At 37.0% G+C, this 21,752-nt stretch overlaps 1 protein-coding gene across 1 annotated transcript in view; it reads right to left on the reverse strand.

Moving 5' to 3' along the window:
- tbc1d22a (TBC1 domain family, member 22a) overlaps positions 1 to 21,752 on the reverse strand; it is a 212,609-nt gene that overhangs the window by 74,301 nt on the left and 116,556 nt on the right. Inside the window, exons 6-7 of the mRNA XM_039762143.1 lie at positions 7,325 to 7,387; positions 5,945 to 6,010 (exon numbers count right to left, since the gene is read on the reverse strand). Coding sequence (XP_039618077.1) covers positions 5,945 to 6,010; positions 7,325 to 7,387 — 129 coding nt within the window. The remainder of the gene's footprint in view (positions 1 to 5,944; positions 6,011 to 7,324; positions 7,388 to 21,752) is intronic.

Below are 21,752 nucleotides of genomic sequence, written 5' to 3' on the forward strand. Positions count from 1 at the left end.
ACCCCTAGCACTCTAATGTGCCCCCCATTGTGCGTCTGCAAGTAAGGCAAGCCACACTTCGTCAAGTCCTGGTCCTCTGGCATGCCAATAGAAGAAACACGTCTTGAGCAAAATGAAACCCCCGGCAGCAGTGTGAAGAAGTTTAAAACTTTTATATCTTGTGAAGATACAGTCCAAATATAATAGACCAAGGGTATGATAGGAAAAAAAATGTAAAAAACACAGTAAAGGGCTACTTACTTAAATAAAATTTAATAAAAAGACAATAGCTTTCTACTTTGTGGTAGCCAAAATGTGCATATAATTATTGAAAGAAATTTCATTATAATAACTACAGCTTAAACAATAGCTGTTTACTTTTTGGTAACCAGTTAATCAAGATGTAGCCATAAGTGACCCAAATGTGTACATAATTAATAAAAAAAATATCAATATAACAATTGCAGCTTAATTAAAAAAGGGGGTGTTGGCCAAAAAAAGAAGTACAAAATAAGCTAAAGTAAAAAAAATAAATAAATAAAATATATATTTATGGCAATTTTCAGTTTACAAACGGTCCAGAATGCAACTGGAGTTTTTAAGCAGTGCACCATTAATTTGGACACTGTTGTTGAAGTTTTTTAATAAAAGCACTGGCACTGTATCATCTATCACTTGCTATGTTTCTGTGTTGTGTCCTCATCCACCGGCTCATCCTTGGGTATGTTATCAGCTGCAGGTTCAAAAGGCTCCCCGAAAGGACCCGGTAGTGAGGGGCTGACCCACACCATCACAAAGGTGTATTTTCAATTTCATAATTATGTAATCAAATGTGTCTGTGGCAGCACTTATTACAATGGGCAAATAAATTAAGCATCAGTTACTTTATGCTACTGAGCTTCTGAATGGAAAACAGCAATTATAGCCTTTTATTTTCATTCAGCGTCAGGTCTTTTATTCAATGTCTTTTGCTGTCTCTCTGGTGGTTAAGAAATAAAAAAAATGGGGGCGGGTGTTTTAGTAAGAAGCCCTGTGGGTGTAGCCTTTGTAGCACAGGTTTTGTCCACTATTCAATACACACTTTAAAATGGGTTGTCTCCAGACTTGTATTCTCTTTTTAGTGGCCCGCAGAACTACTTGCTCCTTTAGAACTCAATTCAGTACAGATGAGGTTAAAAGTACAGTATTTATGGTAAAGCTTTTGTGAATTATAAGAAATGTATTACACCAACAGGATTGCCTTGGATAATACAGAATCTTGGTAAATCGGGGTGGGATCATCAGGGTTCTGCTGTATTAATAATACCAAAGGTTGTTATACATGAAATGAATTGACTTAAAAGAAAAAATATGGTATACAAAACACAACTTCATTGTAAAATAACTACTCATCCATCCTTTCATTTCTGAACCCACTTAAGCCTGTTCACAGTCTCAGAAAGAAAATATCTATAATGCAATGCACTCTCAAAAGGGCAATTCAAAGGTTTTCTTTTGGCTGACTCACAAAAAGAGGAATATCCAAACAAAAGTCAGGGCATGCAAAGAAGAATGCACAAACATGGCACCATGATCAGGATACAAAAACAAAACTGAGAAACTCAGAGTATTAACAACTGTGCCACATCATCTCACAGTAAATGCTTACACTGAGTTATGGATGGTGCTGTGTAATTGTAGTAAAACACTTCTTAATTCAATACATTTATTTTACTGATGCTATATAGTGGACAGTCTATAAAGTAATTACTAAAGGATATGTTTCAAATTATTATAAACCATGTAAAAATTTGAGAACATACAAAACGCAAATAAAACCTGCTATTGCACAAAATTGTTAATGCAGATTTGACAGCTTCATTCTCATATCATACTTTAATAATTTTATAATACATTTTAATTAAGCTATTATTTCCTGTACAATTTTATATTTACAAAGATAAAGCATTAAACATGCTAGGAGAAAGGATTTATCAACACTTCTCTCATCTGATTAAATATTAGTTAATTGGCATTAATTTCTAGCATTCTAAATTTAGCATGTGCAGTAGGTGACTGATAGACCAGCAGTGCATAAATAAGTCCCTTTTTCCAGGACCACAGGAAATAAATATCTGCAATTTGACACATTTAAGCAAGGATCCAAGCAAAACCAATTTCAATTGCATCCAATATGTATTATTTTCAAGTCAAGAAAATCTTAGGAATTTGGGGAAAAAAAATAAAATTTAGTAAAGGTACATAATTTTTTCACTACATCAGCTAAAATACTTTGTGCAGTACTGTATGTGTAATGGTTGAACAAGACATTTGAAAGTCACAACTATCAATTAATTTTGGCTACAATAAATAGATTTGTTAAAAATGTGGATTAGCCGTTTAAGAGCTGTGATAAAAGTTTTAAAAGAAGAATATTTCATTGCAGACTGAAGCTAACACAAAGCATTTAGTAATTATTTAACCAGTAACGTAAGCAAATGTTTAATTATCACATACTGTAGTTAGATTAATCAAACAATTAAGCAGCTACCAGTTCATAACTTGCAGAAAACGTACAGAGCAGTAACAAGTCTTAATATTGAAACAACAATTAAAATTATAAACAAAGTTAAATTGTTGAACAATAAAATATCGTTGAGAAAAAAAGGCATTATTTCATCTAAACACAACCCTATCAATTGTTAAGACTGAAGTAGTCACCACAGTGTTTACAGAATTATACAATTACTTTCTACAAGTGATAACTATGAAATATGTAAGGCTACACCCATTACTAGTGAACATTAATTTCAGCAAGGAATTAAACAGATTTTGAGAAATATTATGTGTCAGTGATGTTAAAAAAAACAAAAGACATAAAAAGATGCCTCAAACAAAAGCTGTTCTTCCTGTTGCTCTAATAATCAAAGATTAATCCAGGGCTCTACTAAATGAGTGCAGTTATTCATAAAATTCAGTGTCTGTACACAAGGGGGAAAAAAACATTCTTTCTAAGTTTATGTATTATATACATTTAAAAGATAAAAACAAACATGATGGCTTCTTTCACAAAGAAACATATCCCCAAAAAAATCTGTATCGCTTAATAAATATTGTAAAAAAATTAGGTCACATGAGGAATAAAATGGGTGGCACGGTGGCGCAGTGGTAGCGCTGCTGCCTCGCAGTTAGGAGACCTGGGTTTGCTACCCAGGTCCTCCATGCGTGGAGTTTGCATGTTCTCCCCATGTCTGCGTGGGTTTCCTTCCACAGTCCAAAGACATGCAGGTTAGGTGCACTGGTGATTCTAAATTATCTCTAGTGTGTGCGCGTGTGTGTGCATGCACGCCCTGCGGTGGGCTTGCGCCCTGCCCGGGATTTGTTTCCTGCCTTGCATCCTGTGTTGGATGGGATTGGCTGCAGCAGACCCCCTTGACCCTGTAATTAGGATATAGCGGGTTAGATAATGGATGGATGAGGAATAAAACCAAATCACAAATATAATGTGTGGACAAATGCATTGATTTTACTTCGCACTACACTTCTCTGAGGAATGTTACTCTTGTTTCTAACTTACTCAGTTAACATAAAATATTTAGCCTGGAAAGTCACTTAAAACCAACATAAACATGGCAAGTATCTTCAGAAGGTAACCTCGAAATCAAGGTTAAGTCTGCAGAAGTAACCAACTGTAGAAGTCTGCAGAGGTAACCGGTATTTCACTGGAATTATCATACTTTCCATTTGAACATGCATTAATGAAATAATTTAACTACACCCTGTTCTACCACCTTTTGTCTCAGCTGACAATTTAAATTTTTACATTGCTCAATATGCAAACTTTAACAAAATACTTTTCTAGAAGATTCACTGATTAAGGCAATATGGTAAAGACTTCCAAAAATGTATAAAAGGGCATTGTTTGTTTTCATCATCGATTTAATGGCCAGTTTTTTGGTAACCAGTTGTCCCTAAAACTATTCCTCCACTCTCTGCCAACTTGGTTGTCCTTTGGGGTGAGACTTGTTCTTTTCAAATCATTTGACATCATCTATAAATTACAACTTTTTTAGCCTCCCTCTGCACTATATCCAGTCCACCACCTTCCTCTCACTTCACATCCGAAAACTACCTTAATCTGTCCCTTCTATGATCACAGTTTTTTTTTTTTTCCTTTCTATTCAGAGCGCATATTTTGTATTTTGGATCTTTATATGGCTTGTTTGTACTTATGTGCCACCAGAATCTGCAGAATGAAACTGCCTGAATCAACTGGTCTGATCTATGGATGAAAAAATTAACCTTAACACTCTTCTGCATCTAACTGCATGATAGCACAGTTATGCTGGTTTTACAAAATGTACAGCAGACAACACAAATACACCAATCACTCACAAAATTAATAATTAACACCAACTTGCCTGATAATGTGTATGTCCCTCACGTGTCACCAAAACAGCACTGACCCATCAAGGTATGAAGTCCACAAAATCTCTGAAGGTGTCCTATGGTATATGGTACCAAGACGTTAAAAGCAGATCCTTTATAATCTGCAAGTTACAAGGTGGGGCATCCATGGATTGGACTTATTTTTCCATCACATCTTGCCGTTGCTTAATCAAATTAAGATCTAGGAAATCTGGAGGCCACATGAACACCTTTAACTTTTTGTCATGTTTCTCAAACCACTTCTGAACAATGTTTGCAATACAGCAATGCTAATCATCCTGCTAAAAGAGGACAATGCCATTAGGGAAATACTATTGCCATGAAGGGGTGTTATGTGGTCTGCAACAATCCTTAGGTAGGTGGTATATACCAAAGTAAAATCCACATCAATGCCAGGACCAAAGGTTTCCCAGCAGAACACTACCCAGAGCATCACAATGTCTCCTCTAACTGGCCTTCTTCCCACAGTGCATCCTGCTGCCATCTCTCCCCCAGGTAAACAATGCACATGCACACTGCCCTGCCATACACATTATCTAAAAGAAAACAGGACTCATCAAACTAGGCCATCTTCTTTCATTGTTCCATGGTCCAGTTCTGGTTCTTAGATGTTAAATTTCAGGCACTTTCAGCAGTGGACAGGGGTCAGTATGGGTATTCTGAACAGCCTTTTCGCTGCACAACACCATACATGTCACACTGCAATGCACTGTGTGTTCTGACACCTTTCTCTCACAGCCAGCATTACGTGAGTCAGCAATTTGTGCTATAGTAGCTTGACGGGTTAGCCTTTGCTCCACATACACATAAAATGAGCCTTGGGTGCCCAAGTCCCTGTCGCTAGTTTATCGGTTGTCCACTTTTGGTTGGTACTAACTACTGCATACTGAGAACACCTCATAAGACCTGCCATTTTTGATATGTTCTGACCCAGTACGTCTAGCCTTCACAATTTAGCCCCTCTGTCAAAGTTCTCAGATGCTTATGCTTGCCCATTTTTCCTGCTTCCAAGATGCCACATTCAAGAATTGACTTGTTGACTAATATATATTTCACTATCTTGGCATGTGCCACTGAAACAAAATAATCAATGCTATTCACTTCACCTGTCACTGGTTTTAATATTAAGGCTGATTGGTGTATATAATCACTTTATAACTGTTTTAGAACACCATAAGAGACCAAAGCTGAAAGATGGAAAGTCATCTTTGAAAATCCACACTTGACCACTATAGCATTTAGTATTATCAAGGTAAAATTCAATCAATAAAAAAAAAATGAGAAGATGTTATTATTACGAACAATATTAATGCTGAAATCTTCTCAGCGCTGCACTAGATGTTTTATATTTTATATCATACTGTTTTGTCCAAACCATGTACATAAGTACTATACTCATCTTTTTTATGTACCAGTCTTCATAAGATTTAGATTGAATCATTTTTCGTAATGGCAAGTTTTGAAAATATTATAAGACTGCAAATCTGAAAAATCTGAATGAAGCACTACTGGCCTATCATGTTGTTAAGTCTCTCACCTCTTGCACAGAAGCTTGTTGAAAGAGAGGAATAAGAGGATTAGTTCTTGGAATGTCAATGTGAATCTGTAGACAAAGAAAGAAAAGAGAAGCACAAGCTAAATTATCATGGGCTGGCACATCCATTAAGAAAAACTTTTAGTGTTATCAGGATCCAAGCAAAGAACTGAAAGCCACTTTCTTCATTGTAAGCTTAGCTGTAAATGCAGTCAACCAGACATTTTTTTCTGCTGAATTATGCAATGGTCACTTAAACCAAGCTTCACCAGTGAAACCCTTTATATTTCTTGATCTAAATGTGTTTACAGTTGCAGTTCAACTTAAAAAAGAATAATGGAGACAGACCTTATGTTATAATAAAAAAAAATCTACTCGTTATAGCCTTTTGGATAGGATATAAAGCAGGCTAAAGTCATTTTAAAGCCCCTCTCCTTATAACTTTACCATAAAAATGGTATATATTATTTAGATTACTGAATTTTAACCATAACTAACTTTGTAAAGCTAACTACAATAATCTCAAGGCACAATCCTTTTATTTCAGGAATGTCAAAAAACCTGAATCTATAAATAACAAAATATTAAATGTACAAATATTACTACAGCTATACAAGTTAAGCCACTATTTATTATGGGTTTAAAGGTAATATCTTTTAACAATTAATTTCTTGCCTTAACTTTAATAATATAACTTTCTTGCCTTACAAGGAGAGTCATAAGTATTACCAGCAGTTTAGGACAAATCAAAACAGTATTTAGTCCACTGATTTTGCCAACTGTAGTTAATTAATTCAGTGATCATTGCAGTTCACTAATGACAGGTCATATTGCATTTTCAACTCATGCAATTCAGTTCCGAACTGTAAATGTGAAATGCTGCCTTCATGTACAAACTTTTGTCCATTAGAGCTGTAATTAATTTATATTAAAGGAAAAAAGCATATGTCTGACCTCACGTTTTATGAAATAAATGTACAAAATGTATCTTGAATCACATGAAAGTTCAAATCAGCCAAATTTATAGTTACATATTTTAGAAGAACTACAATCATTCATTTAGCCAATGTGAACTCTAAAAACGCAAATAATGGTCGTCTCACTATGGTTATATTTTATACAATTTAAAAAAAATCATACATAAAACAGATTATTTGTAGTACCCCAATCAATTTTATTATTTTATGCAACGTAGTAGTATTTTTTGACAGATATATCAATAATATAGAAGTGGACAGCTTGGTTGATAGCTGGTGAAGCTTAGCAAGAAACCAGCAGTCTGTTCAGCAACCCAGAGCCCATACAAGTATATCTATAGCATTGCAGTATGGGTTGATGAATGAGAGAGTGGGGAAAAGATGCTTTCAGTCTCTTAAATCTTACCTCTGTTACTTTTGGCTGTAGTATTAAACTCTCAGGATTCATACGAGGAATATCTATGTGAATCTGATGGTTCAGAAAAACAGCAAAAAAAGTAAAAAAATACTTCAAAGAAACACTTTAAATGCTTAAAAAAAGACTTGAGATGATGCAGAATCATTGGTAAAGATGATCAGAAATACTTTTTTTTTTTGCTTATTTGTACAACAGCAGATATACAAAAACATTCTAATAACTTCAAGGGTATGCCATGCCTTTTAACCTTCTACATTTAGTTCCTAATGAAGTACAGTGATCCTCCGCTGTATCGCAGTTCAGCTATCACGCCCCAGCCACATTGCGGAAAAATTCTATAAGTACATCCTACCAGTAGTGTACTTAGCAGCCAATTCATAACAAAGCATACGGTTTTCAGCAGTCACTACGGTAGACAAAGAGTTTGGCATTACATTACCCAGATGATTTCTTACAAGGCCCATTATTGGCTGAAAGAGGAGACTCAACCAATCAGAACAGGATTTTCATTATCTTGGGCTTTGATTGGCTGCTGCTAACCTGGTGTAATCGAGCAAGAACAGCGAGCGTGGGTCCCTGACGCATCTCGGTTCTCTGCGTATCGCATACCTTGCTTGAGGTTCGATTGTTGTGAGCAAACTTTTTGTGAACTTTTCATTTTGTTTTAAGCCCTATGATGGCTCCAAAGCATCCTGTATCTTCTAAGAAGGGAAGGAAAGTGTTTTACGTGGACGTCATTCGAGATTACGGCTTGAATGAATCGACGGTATGCTACATTATTATTATTATTATTATTATGTTACTCATATCCTTAGCCCAACATCCACATATCATATGTGTTTAGAAAGTGTGCCTTAATAAGTTTACATGTGTTTAAAGCATGTGGAAGGGGTATTTTAAGGCTTAAACTATAAAAAAATATTTATTTATATGGTCTTTCTATATCGCGGATTTTCACCTGATGGGTCTGGAACGTAACTTCCACGATAGGTGGGGGATCACTGTATTGGAATTTTGGTCAAAAAAAAAACTGGAATTGCCGAATTTAAAAAAATAAATAAAAATCTGCATTACCTTTCTTAATTTCCACTGCTAAACAACCTTATTTATTAATTGTTTTAACAGATTATGAAAATAACTAAGGTTGGATTAATAAAAAGGTGTACGGAAATTATATTGAAATTACTTTTAAATATTAATCAGAGATTGAATTGGAAACAAATGGGTACATATACTCCCTATTGCTTTCGAATGCACATTGTACCCATTTTTAAATTTTAGAGGATGGGCTACATGCCCACATAACTTATTTTGGCCCTTCAGGGGTACACATATAATACAGATTTCAAGCTCTAAACATTAATGTGGGAATACTTGTACACTACAGCATCACACAATTCTAATGAGGAAAAAAATGTGTAACAAAAGATATGTTATAGAGTGCACCATTAGAAACCATTGTGCACTGATATTAAAAAGAGCAACAGAAACATAAGGTATGCCTAATCAAATGTCTGAGTTGATATTTCTGCAAAAAGAAGCAGGAGTTATATAAGCAAATAACATATAGTACACAGCCTCTGGAAATATATCTTAAACATTTTCAAAACAAAGTTAAAATAGTTTTTCATAAAACATGTTTTAAAACTGGTTTATGATCAAACACACTGAACTCAACACACAGAAGGGATGTCAGATTGAATGTTACTATTTGAATATAAATGTAATGTATTAAAGCAAAATCTTCCTAAGAGGGAAAAAATATACATTAGGTTATACACAAATAGTTGTTTGTTTAACCTCATACTAATTTTAACATTGTATTATACCAAATTTGCTATGTAATATTCTGGTATTTTCCACATAAATTTTGAACATCACTTCTAGCATCAGCATATCTGAATTTTTGAATAGTTAGCTTGTACAGTCGTTAGTAAAATGGACAGCCTAAGGATTCTTAAACATACCTATTGAGTGTGTTTACATTCTCCAAAATATTATGGTCATTCAAAGAAACCTGGTTTCTAAAGTGCGATGTAAAACCTTATTTCAATTAGAGAAACCTGGTCAACTGTGGTAGATTTCTCTATGAACAGCCTGGTTATTTGGCCATGCAAATCCTTCATGGGGTTTCAGTTAAGAATTTATAGTCTGTGTATCTGTTGCACTCTGTTTACAAGCCTAACTTTGCATACACTTTCAGTAGCCAAGGGCAGAAGAGTCCACAAAGAAAAAATTCCAGAGGTAAATGCTCAGGCAATCACATTATTTGTTCACATGCTTGAAATAGTCTCAGTACTTAAGAAAATCACTAAATATATATATGTATATATATATATATTCAGCAGCATAATCTCAGAAGCAGTAATTACACAAAATGTGCATTATGTATTGTGACTACTTTTTAAAGTAATAAGTAAACCAATGCAATATTTCATTTTTTTAAATAAAAATACCTGCATTATTATTATTATTGCAGCAGCACTTGGTACAAGGCATTAAGCACATGTACTGAGTGATTTGCAGGACTCAGTCACACTACCAAGCAGAAAGAAACTTGCTGCATGCAATCTGGTAACAAACTTATTTAGGTGTCAGTTTAGCTTTCATCCAGCTATTTGCTATACATACGCTAAAACAACATGATTGGGGGTGGCACAGATTGGAGATGTAAAAAGGGGATGAATGTTATTTACTTGACAGCACATGAAGGACAAAATGTATTTATAAAAAACACAAGAAAATTATCACAGACCTCATATGTTGTTTGTTTTATTTCCAGTATAATTATGTCAGAGCATTCTGACCAAGGAGAAAAACAGGATTACTAGTGCATATAAATGTGGATTTATCAGGAACCAAGTTTCTGTCTTAACCAGGACACTCATCTTATCCTGGTAATGTGTATGCATGTGAACACACTGAGTAATAGCTCATTCTGGGATTTGATTTTACTGCTCCACTGCTCTGTTTATTTTATTTTAAAACTATTAACCACCCTGCTCAGCACGAAAAAGCTGTCTTCAGTCTCTCTTCAAAGCTGCGGCTGAAATAATGCAAGAAAGCCAGAACACTTCAGCTACTGGACTTATCAGCTTTAGCTTTAGAGCAGAAGCTGAGGAAAGAACACCAGTACCAGCCAATAAACTAAGGATGACACTGGGCAGCTTCTTCAAGAAACCCCATAATGTTGTAGCAGCTGGAATCAAGAGACCAACAATCTTTTTAGTTGAACTGAAAAACTACCTTCAAGATCCTTGTGTGGACAATGAAAACGGTCCTCTTGAATGGTGGAAGATCCACATAACTATTTCTTAAATTAAGCTCCCTGACTAAGCACCATCTCTGTATCCCTGCCACCAGTTCACTCTCAGAATGGGTTTTAGTACAGAAGGCAACATTGTCACCTGCAAAATAGCATCAACCAAGCCCAAGACAGTGAATAGGCAAGTGCTGCTATAACAGAATAAAAAAAAAAAAAAACAAGATCCCAAATTATTTTAGATACTGTTCTATCTATGATTTTTAAGCGAAAGTTTACATTCTCTTACAAATGTATTTTAACATATTTACACTGTTAAACTGGTTTGCACACTGTTTTACTACATTGATACATTGCTTTGTTTATTTGAGCTACTGTAAGTGCAATCATTCTTAAAACTTGAAAAGCAAATACATTTCAAAAATTTTTACCGAAAGTTGAATGCATATAGTTTATGTGCCACTTCTCAAAAATAAATGTTAGCTGCTTATTAATATTTTTGATTTTAAGGTGTTTATTCAGAATATATTAGGATAGATACTCTTTAAAAATGATAACAGTAATATGAAACTACGTATATCATTTTAAATATTGAAATCGATTGATAGAGGAAAAGATATTCTGTTAATATTTTTGTCCGTATTGCCCAGCACTACTTTAAAGTTCAGTTATCAATTAAGGACTGCCCAAAGCCACCAAAACTCTGTTTCAATAAATGCTCGGTGAACTGAATTATACTGTCTCAGTCCCCACAGATTACCTTTAACCAGGCCTGGTAAAACAAGAAAAGAGCATGGAACCAGCAATCTGATTCAGACTTGCCATTTTTCCACTTTACCAACCCAAAGAAACCTAACGTGCAACTTTAGTAGCTCAGTATGGTATAGGTGTATATGCAGTTGCTACTAAAAATGTTAGTGTATATATGTTCTCTCCACCCATCATCCCCAACACATCACCATAATTTTTGACTCCCTCAGTTGCTAATGTATTACTTGGCTAGGTTGTGTTCCTTAGATCATGGTTCAATTCCAGCATTTGGTGATCTCTTTTAACATACATAGTTTTAAATCAAAACGGAAAACAAACAATGTTAAAAAAACAATAGAGCTATTAATAATAACCAACAATTTCAAACTGGTGGTATACTGAAATTTAGTTTTGTGCAGGTTAGTGTTTGGCGATATTACCTATAAATATTTTTAGGCTATTTTGTGATACACAATACACTGTGCAATCTATAACGTTTGGGATAAAGACACAATGTGAGTTAGCAAAATGCTCCATAGATTAAAATTATATATTAATCAATTCAGATATGATTAAGGTACACCTTGCAAACTTTTATTTAGGAGTATTTGAATATATTTCAGTCAGACCATGTAGAAATGACAACAATTTTTCTACATTGTCCCTCTTTTTCAGGGCACCATAATGTCTGAGACACAGCAATGGGAGGTATATTAAAGCAGTCATGTTTAGTACTTTGTTTCAAATATCTTGCAAGCAATGACTGCTTGAAGTCCGGGATTCATTTACATTGCCAAGTGATGAGTATCTCCACTAGTGATTCTCTGCCAAGCTTCTAAAGGAGTCATCTTCACCCCTGCTTATTACGGGAACACTGTAACATAGCTACAGTAAAGTATTCAAAGTGCATCACTTTTTCCACATTTTATGTTACAGCCTTATTCCAAAATGGATTAAATTCATTTTTTTCCTCAGAATTCTACACACAACACCCCATAATGACAATGTGAAAAAAGTTTACTTGAGGTTTTTGCAAATTTATTAAAAATAAAAATATTGAGAACATTGCACATGTACATAAGTATTCACAGCCATTGCTCAATACTTTGTCGATGCACCTTTGGCAGCAATTACAGCCTCAAGTCTTTTTGAATATGATGCCACAAGCTTGGCACACCTATCCTTGGCCAGTTTTGCCCATCCCTCTTTGCAGCACCTCTCAAGCACCATCAGGTTGGATGGGAAGCATCAGTGCACAGCCATTTTAAGATCTCTCCAGAGATGTTCAATCGGATTTAAGTCTGGTCTCTGGCTTTGCCACTCAAGGACATTCACAGAGTTGTGCTGAAGCCACTCCTTTGATATCATGGCTGTGTGCTTAGGGTCGTTGTCCTGCTGAAAGATGAACCGTCGCCCCAGTCTGAGGTCAAGAGCGCTCTGGAGCAGGTTTTCATCCAGGATTTCTCGGTACATTGCTGCAGTCATCTTTCCCTTTATCCTGACTAGTCTCCCAGTTCCTGATTGGTGGATTGCTGTGGAGATGGTTGTCCTACTGGAAGGTTCTCCTCTCTCCACAGAGGAACTCTGGAGCTCTGACAGAGTGACCATCGGGTTATTGGTCACCTCCCTGACTAAGGCCCTTCTCCTCTGATAGCTCAGATTAGATGGCCGGCCAGCTCTAGGAAGAGTCCTGGTGGTTTCGAACTTCTTCCACTTACAGATATAGACCACTGTGCTCATTGGGACCTTCAAAGAAGCAGAAATTTTTCTGTAACCTTCCCCAGATTTGTGCCTCGAGACAATCCTGTCTCAGAGGTCTACAGACAATTCCTTTGACTTCATGCTTGGTTTGTGCTCTGACATGAACGGGACCTTATATAAACAGGTGTGTGCCTTTCCAAATCATGTCCAATCAACTGAATGTACCACAGGTGGACTCCAATTAAGATGCAGAAACATGTCCAGGATGATCAGGGGAAAAAGGATGCACCTGAGCTCAATTTTGAGCTTCATGGGAAAGGCTGTGAATACTTATGTACATGTGCTTTCTCAATTTTTTTAATTTGATTAAATTTGCAAAAATCTCAAGTAAAGTTTTTTCACGTTGTCATTATGCGGTGTTTTATTTAGAATTCTGAGGAAAGAAATTAATTTAATCCATTTTGGAATAAGGTTGTAACATAACAAAATGTGGAAAAAGTGATGCGCTGTGAATACTTTTCAGATGCACTGTATCTTCAGCTCCTGCTTGTTTTGAGACCTTGTCTCCTTACGTTTTTTCTTCAGCATTTGGAAGGAATGCTCAGTTGGATTTAAATCAGGTGTCTGGCTTGCCCATTCATGAATATTTAACTTTTTAGCTTTGAAAAACCCCTGTGTTGCCCTAGCAGTATGTTTGGAATCTTTATCTTGTTGTAGGTTGAAACGCTATCCAATGAGTTTGGAGGCATTTATTGGGGCTTGAGCAGATACAACGTTTCTGTACCCTTCAGAATTAATTTTGCCACTGCCATCAGCAGTTCCATCAACAGTGAAGATAGATATGCCATGACCTGTATCAGACTTGCATGCCCAAGCCATAACACCTCCCAAAACAACGTTTAACATATGAAGCGGTATGCTTTGGATCTTGAGGAGTTCCTTTTCGTCTCCACACTTTGCTCTTACCATAACTCCGACATAGACTCATCTTTGTTTCGTCTGTCCATAAGACCACTTTCCAGAAATATGCAGAATCTTTTGTACTTTTACAAAAACTGCGATCTAGCCATCCTGTTTTTCATGGCAGACTAGTAGTTAGCATCCTACAGTGTGGCCTCTGTTCATGAAATCTTCTACAGATAGTAGTCTCTGACATACCCACATCTTCTTCCTTAAGACTCTTTCTGATCTGCCAGATTGGCATTTGGAGGTTTTTCTTTACCATAGTGAGGATTCTTCAGTCATCAGCAGTTGTCATCAGCACTGAGCTCAACAGTGTGTTCTTTTTTCTTATTGACATTCCAGACAATTGATTTAGGTAATCTTAAGGTTTTACCAATGTCTATAATAGTTTGATTTTTGTTTTTCATCCTCATAATGTCTTCTTTGACTTTCATTGGCATTGTTCGTGTCCTCATGTTGAACAATGGCAACTGCAGACGCAAATGATCGAAGAAAGGTAGATATTTTATGCCTGAATTAACACTAGGATTACCAAAGACTACAAAAAAAAACTCATAATCCGGGCCCACCTTAAATCCTTTCGCACCTCTCTGTCAGCATCTTTTGCCTTGTAAATGTGTCGATCAACACAAGCAGCAAGCACCCTGCTATCCCATCCCCCACCGCCGTAAAAAGGGCAAACCGTTCTCCCAGCTGAAGCCTGGATTATCTGGGAGTGAGGAACCTAGAGTTGTATAGGGTAAATGATATATCGTTATTTGGAACACATGCATTTCATGTGTGCTCTGTGTCTACAACAATCTATGTAAACACATCATTAAAACAAACGTTTTCATATTTAAGTAATAAACAACATCAGATTGGGTGTAAATTTATGGTACTTGTAAAAGTTAGCTTTTTTCAGTTTTATTATCTCAGTCACGTTCAGCCACCGTTAAAAAAACCTTCACACAGCTCCTTCCCATAGGAAGGCTGCTCGCATCATGAAGGGGATGGGGAAAGCACTCAGGAGCCCTGAAGAGTCGAAATCGTTGGAGAGCCAATGGGGTCAGGTCTGTTGGGAATCAGAACTGGTGTAGTGCTGAGGTGTTGTTCGCTGCACGGCAGCAGCCGGGTCCCAATTTGAGGAAGCCCATCTGGGTAGGTGCATGGAACATCTTGTCTCTCTGGCAAGATGATCATCTTCCTCTGTTGTCGGAGGAGCTGCGTAAACTCCACATTTCAGTGGTGGCACTCTCTCAGGAGTGCAGACCTGGGACTGGCCAGATCTCTGTAGGTGGATACACCTTTTATTGATCTGGTCGCTCTGATAGCTGTCATACTCGGAGAGTAGCTGTTGCTGTAGCGGACTGGCTTCTTCCGATGGTGTCCGATGTCACTCCTTTGAACAAGGGTATTATAAGACTCAGATTACGACACTCCCTGAGTGCCATGTCTGTTGTCTCAGTGTATGCTCCGACTGTGGTGAGTGATGTCTCGGTGAGGGAGACATTTAATGTCGGTGGTTGATGTGTGCCCACGAGGTGACACTCCTCTGGTCCTTGGTAACTTTCAATGCAGCTATTGGCACTGACAGGGCTGGCTATGAGGATTGTCTTAGTCCCCATGGGTCTGGTAACCATGGTGAAAGGGGATCCCGTGGCCTGGAACCTCTGCAGATTTTTTTTTTTTTCTGTCCACCCTGGCCATCGGACCTTACTCCTTTTCTATGTTAAGTAATGCTGTCTTATTTTAATTTCTTATTTTGCCTTTTATTTTTATTTTCTTCATTTTGTATAGCACTTTGAGCTACTGTTTGTATGAAAATGTGCTATATAAATAAATGTTGCTGTTGTTGATGTTCCTTAACTTTGCGAAAGGTCTGAGGACTGCAAATTGCTTGATCCTGGTTCTAGCGCCCTGAGCCACATCATTGTACTTGGTACTCCAATACTGGTGGTGCAGAGGAGATCGATCACATCCTCGTGGGCAGACACTGGAGGCTCTTGCAAAGCTGCAGGTTCTACAGAAGTGCTCAGTTTGTGAATTCTGACCACAGACTTGTTGTTGCTACTCTTAGGATCCAGCTTAGGTCCAGTAGATTTCCACCTACTAGGAAAATGAGCCTGGACTTGGCTAGACTCCAAGACCAGGCTGTTTCTAATGAGTTTGCACGCAATTTGTGTGAGGAACTTGCAGATTTGGGTGCGACTACCAATCCTAATGTGATGTGGGGGACCTTCCACGACAAGACCCTGAAGGTTGCTGAGGGTTGTGTTGGTGTTACCGGTGTTACCAGAAGGAGGTGTTTCATCTCACAGGGCACCCTGGATATCATTGAGAGGAGTTGCAATGCACAGCTTGATGGCAACTCTGGTCCGTACAAGGAACTGAGAAGGACGGCTGCAAGGGCTCTGAGGACAGATAAAGAGGCGTTTGCTAGAGGAATCTGTGAGCAAGTGACACACCATCTGTGGTCTACTGACCCACATCCTGCTTACAGAGGAATCGAAGCATTACGCACATCTGAATCTGTTCCTCGGAGAGTCACAGTCAAGGTGGCTGATGGAACAGTCCTTACAGATGACACTGCAGTTGTGACCCGCTGGGCTGGCTACTTTGAGCAGTTGTTCAAAGCTGATCCTCAGGCTAGGACATTGAATATCTCTTGCTCCATGATTCTTGAAGCTGATCCTGCACAGGTGGTGAACTAGCTAAGGGGAGGAAAGGCTACAGGGATCTGTGGTATTAGGGGGGTGACCTTCTCCAGGCTGGTGGCAAGGCAGTCCCCGTGACATTGCCAGCATTCTTTGCTTCCATTTGGGAGACTGGCATCATCCCAACTGACTGGAAAATGGGACTTGCTGTCCCTATCTGGAAAGGGAAGGGTGAACGCCTGGATTGTGGTTAAGAAAGATTCATGGATCTTGACTTTGCTGAGGATGCTGTGATCCCCGCGGAGTCAATGGAGGCTCTGATCGGGGCTCTCGATAGATTGAGCGAGTAGTCTGAGTGTCTGAGCTTGCGAGTGTCCTGAAAAAAAAACCAAGATCCAGTCCTTTAATGACCTCTTAGGCACAGCCATCACCAGTGTGCCTGTATGCGGAGAGAGCGTCAACCTTGTCAAGAGGTTTACTTACCTTGGTAGCGACATTCATGTCTCTGGTGACTCTTCCTATGAAGTCAGTAGATGGCTTGGGAGAGCATGGGGCGGGGTCATGATGTCACTGGAAAGGGGTGTGTGGTGCTCCAGATATCTATGCAAAAGGCCGAAGGTCCAAGTCTTTAGAGTCCTAGTGCTTCCTGTCTTCCTATATGGTTGCGAGACATGGACGCTATCCACTGACCAGAGACAAAGACTGGAATCCTTTGGCACTGTCTCTCTCTGGAAAATCTTGGATACTGTTGGTTTGACTTTGTGTCAAATGAGCGGTTGCTCATGGAGTCCCAAATGAAGCACATTACCTGCATTGTGAGGGAGCATCAGTTACGGCACTACGGCCATGTGGCGCGATTCCCCAAGGGTGATCCAGCAATTTCTTTTTCTTCGGTTATATTCTTGAAAAAAATTCTTGTTTTGTTATACCTTTTGTGAAAGTGTTTATTTGATATTTGAACTTCAGTCCTCCACACATTATACACTTCACGTCAGCATTTTGTCAATTATCTATACTAATAAAAGGCAAAGCCCTCATTGACTCACTTACTCACTCACAGACTCATCACTAATTCTCCAACTTCCCGTGTAGGTAGAAGGCTGAAATTTGGCAGGCTCATTCCTTACAGCTTACTTACAAAAGTTGGTATCATTTCGAAATTCTACGCGTAATGGTCATAACTGGAACCTATTTTTTCGTCCATATACTATATAATAGACTTCTGCTCGATGCCCGTGGGAGGCGGAATTACGCCTCCCACATAATTTAGTGCCTGCCCATATAAGGCCGCCCGTCAGCGGCAATCCAATAGAAACACTGCCGCTAAATATTCATGGGTGAAGGACTGTGCTTATGCAGAGGAAGATGAGATGGTCAGGGTGGTGTTTGGCACAAACTCAGCGAAACTGAAAGAGAAACTTCAGTGCCGGGTCTTAGCTAACATTAAATACAGCCGTGGACATCGCATGAGATGGCACCAGCACAGCTGGGAACCTTCGATGGATGTACACCGAGTGGCTCACATGAACTGACGTAGTGCACAGACAAAAAGCAACAGTTCCAAAGAGTGCTGAACAAAAACCGAATTACACAACACCGTAAGTTTAAATTAAGTTTATAGACACACTCCCGCTGCCATTTGTCATGCCTACGACGAGTATGGTGTTCACGAGATACAAGTTTAATAAGAAGACACGAGGTATAAACGAGACATTGGATCACTTTGTTGCGGAGTTAAAATTGCTGTAGCAAGAAACTTTGAAGTGCCGGGTATTAGCAAACATTAAATAAAGTCGTGGACATCGCGAGATCGCACGAGCACAGCTGAGAAGCTTCGATGCATGTACTCCATAACGCGTTAAAAAAATAACGCATTTAATCACACTTTGCATTCCAAGCAAAGGATAACTTTTGTCAATGCATGACTTCCTAGTACATCAATTACATTGATACACATCTGAGCTACAAAAATGTAAGAGTCGGAATAAAGCGCGTTTCTAGGACAGATCAGAGGCAAATTTCATTTCAAGAGACTACCCAACGGAAGCCTTGATAAAAGCGTGGTTTTGTGCACACTGTCCAAATACGAACCTGATTGAAAGAAATAATAATAATGAAATCCTTGATGACAGCAACAGTCATAATTGTCACAAAACTATTACATTGACAATCATGTTACGTTATTTTTAAAATGTTTCCTTTTCTTAGCACAAGCACAGCTGAGAAACTTCGATGCATGTACTCCATAACGCATTAAAAAAAAATAAAGAATTTAATCACACTTTGCACTCCAAGCAAAGGGTAACTTTTGTCAATGCATGATTTCCTGGTACACCGATTACATTGATGCACACATCAGAGCTACAAAAATGTAAGAGTCTGAATAAAGCGTGTTGCTAGCACTGATCAACGGCAAATTTCATTTCAAAAGACTACCTGACAAAAGCCTTGATAAAAGCGTGGTTTGGTGCAAACTGTGCAAAAAAGAGTTTGCATACCACCAAGGCACTTCAACCTTACGGTTTCATCTAAATGCAAAACATGTTACAGCGAGCACAGAAACGGTGTATGCTGTTAGCACTAGCATTACGGGTTCGAGTACCAACAAAAGGTGTCGGCAGCCCAAACCTCATGAAATGACTGGCTTCTGGACCAAAATTAGTAAGTCAACATAGGTCAAACTTACAAATTCTCTTGCAAAATACATTGCTTTGGACTGTAGACCACTAACAGTGGTGGAAAATAAGGGGTTAGAAAATGTGCTACAGTTAGCATATTTCAAATAAAATTCAACAGTTTTATGACATTGAAAAGCAAGCAAAATTAGATGCATTACAGAAAGTGGACTTTATGGCTCTTACTGGGGATCATTGGACTTCCGTGACCTTTAGTAATTCTAATTAAATCTAATTCCAAAATGTTCAATGATCACACTGTTTTAGCCTAATGTACAAAATAATTTTGGCTAAGGTTACTCACAGTTTAAAGGTGAGGATGGTCAAATTACCTTTTATGCTTCTGCCTTATTTGTTTAAGAACAAAAACTGCACTTTATGTTGAAATTTTAGTTATTATTATTTAAAGGCAATACCATTCTGAAAATGGTAAAAAGTACTTAAACTACCACTTTATTTTTAAGTCTGCCCAATTGTAGCCAGGGATCATATTTTTGTTTCTGTTTTGAAATGAAATGCAGTTTAATGCATTTTTTTTTCAGAAATTAAAACACCTTGAGTTTACAATATTCCTGTCCATGTCTATTATTTGATTCTGAACCCTTTTATATTAAAAAACAACATTTGGAATTTGGGGCAAATTTTCATTTGTGCTTACATTCGATTAATGAAGATTAATCTAATTAATTAGAGGCTGTGTAGTTAATTAATTTTTTTAATCGACTCCCACCACTAATATATATATATATGAAGATATGTGTGTATATATATATATATATATATTCCAGACAACACTCATGACAATGACAACACAATTACATTGTCAATCATGTTACGTTATTATTAAAATGTTTCCTTTTCTTTTTCATTACTTATTTAACACAATACTTCTAAGCTGCGAAGCGCGGGTATTTTGCTAGAATATATATATATATATATGTGTGTGTATATGCATATATATATATATATATATATATATATATATTTAAATATGTGTGCGTGTCTATGTATGTGTGTATGTATATGTATGTGTCTATATGTAGATATGTATATATATATATGTGTCCATAAGTATGTATGTATGTATGTATGTACATATATACACATACATACATACATATATATATATATATATACACATACATACATACATATATATATATATATATACACATACATACATACATATATATATATATATATATACACATACATACATACATATATATATATATATACACACATACATACATACATACATATATATATATATATACACATACATACATATATATACATACATACATACATACATATACTCATACATACATACATACACTCATACATACATACATACATATACACATATACATACATATATATATATACACATATACATACATATATATATATATACACATACATATATATATACACATACATATATATATACACATATACATACATATATATATATATACACATACATACATACATATATATATATATATATATATATATATATACTAGCAGAATACCAGCGCATGAGAAGTAGTGTGTTAAAGAAGGTACGAAAAGAAAAGGAAACATTTTAAAAATAATGTAACATGATTGTCAAAGTAATTGTTTTGTGTATTTGGCGGCAGCGTCACAAAGTTATTTTAGTCTAGCTGCATCAGAAAATGTACCACGACGTCTGACACGCCTCCTTTTTAATGTTTTCTCACAGCTTGGATTGCTGCTGTCATATATATATATATATATATATATATACATACACACACACACACACACACACACACACACACATACACATACACATACATACATATATACATATCTATACACATACATATCTTCATATCTATATACATATCTACATATACACACATATATATAAATATATATAAATATTAAACAGTAAAACATTAACGTTTTAAGAAGTACAGTTACATTGAGCACTACTGGAGTGGTTGCGGGTAAACTACATTTTAAAGACTGTGTAACACAACAGGTAAGTAACTAACAGCAGCTAAAATGTATATGGATCATCTCTCGGAAGTAGATCCCTTTTGAAAGGCTACACGGATGTGGTATAGAAATTACATTTTCTATGTGAGCGTTCAAATTTGTGCCTCTGGTAATGTGCCTTACCGGCATTTAAAGAAAACTAGTTGTGACCTCTGCAGTGTTAAGCGAGAAAGGCTTTGGTTTGGGATCAAAGGAAAAAAGGTGTAAAGAAAGGAAAGTTGCCTTTTTCTTTTATATAGTATAGAGATGTGTTAAGCTGGCGTTATGATCGGCTTTTGGGGACAGTCGCGGTGGGTCTTGTGTAGACTGGTGAGACGTCCTGCCATTAATTGGCTGTGATGGCACGTGCAAAAGAAAGTGTGAATTGCCTTAATATTATTTTGCCGTGGTGTAGAAAA

The sequence above is a fragment of the Polypterus senegalus genome, chromosome 8 (genome assembly GCF_016835505.1).
Source record: "Polypterus senegalus isolate Bchr_013 chromosome 8, ASM1683550v1, whole genome shotgun sequence".
Lineage (NCBI taxonomy): Eukaryota > Metazoa > Chordata > Cladistia > Polypteriformes > Polypteridae > Polypterus > Polypterus senegalus.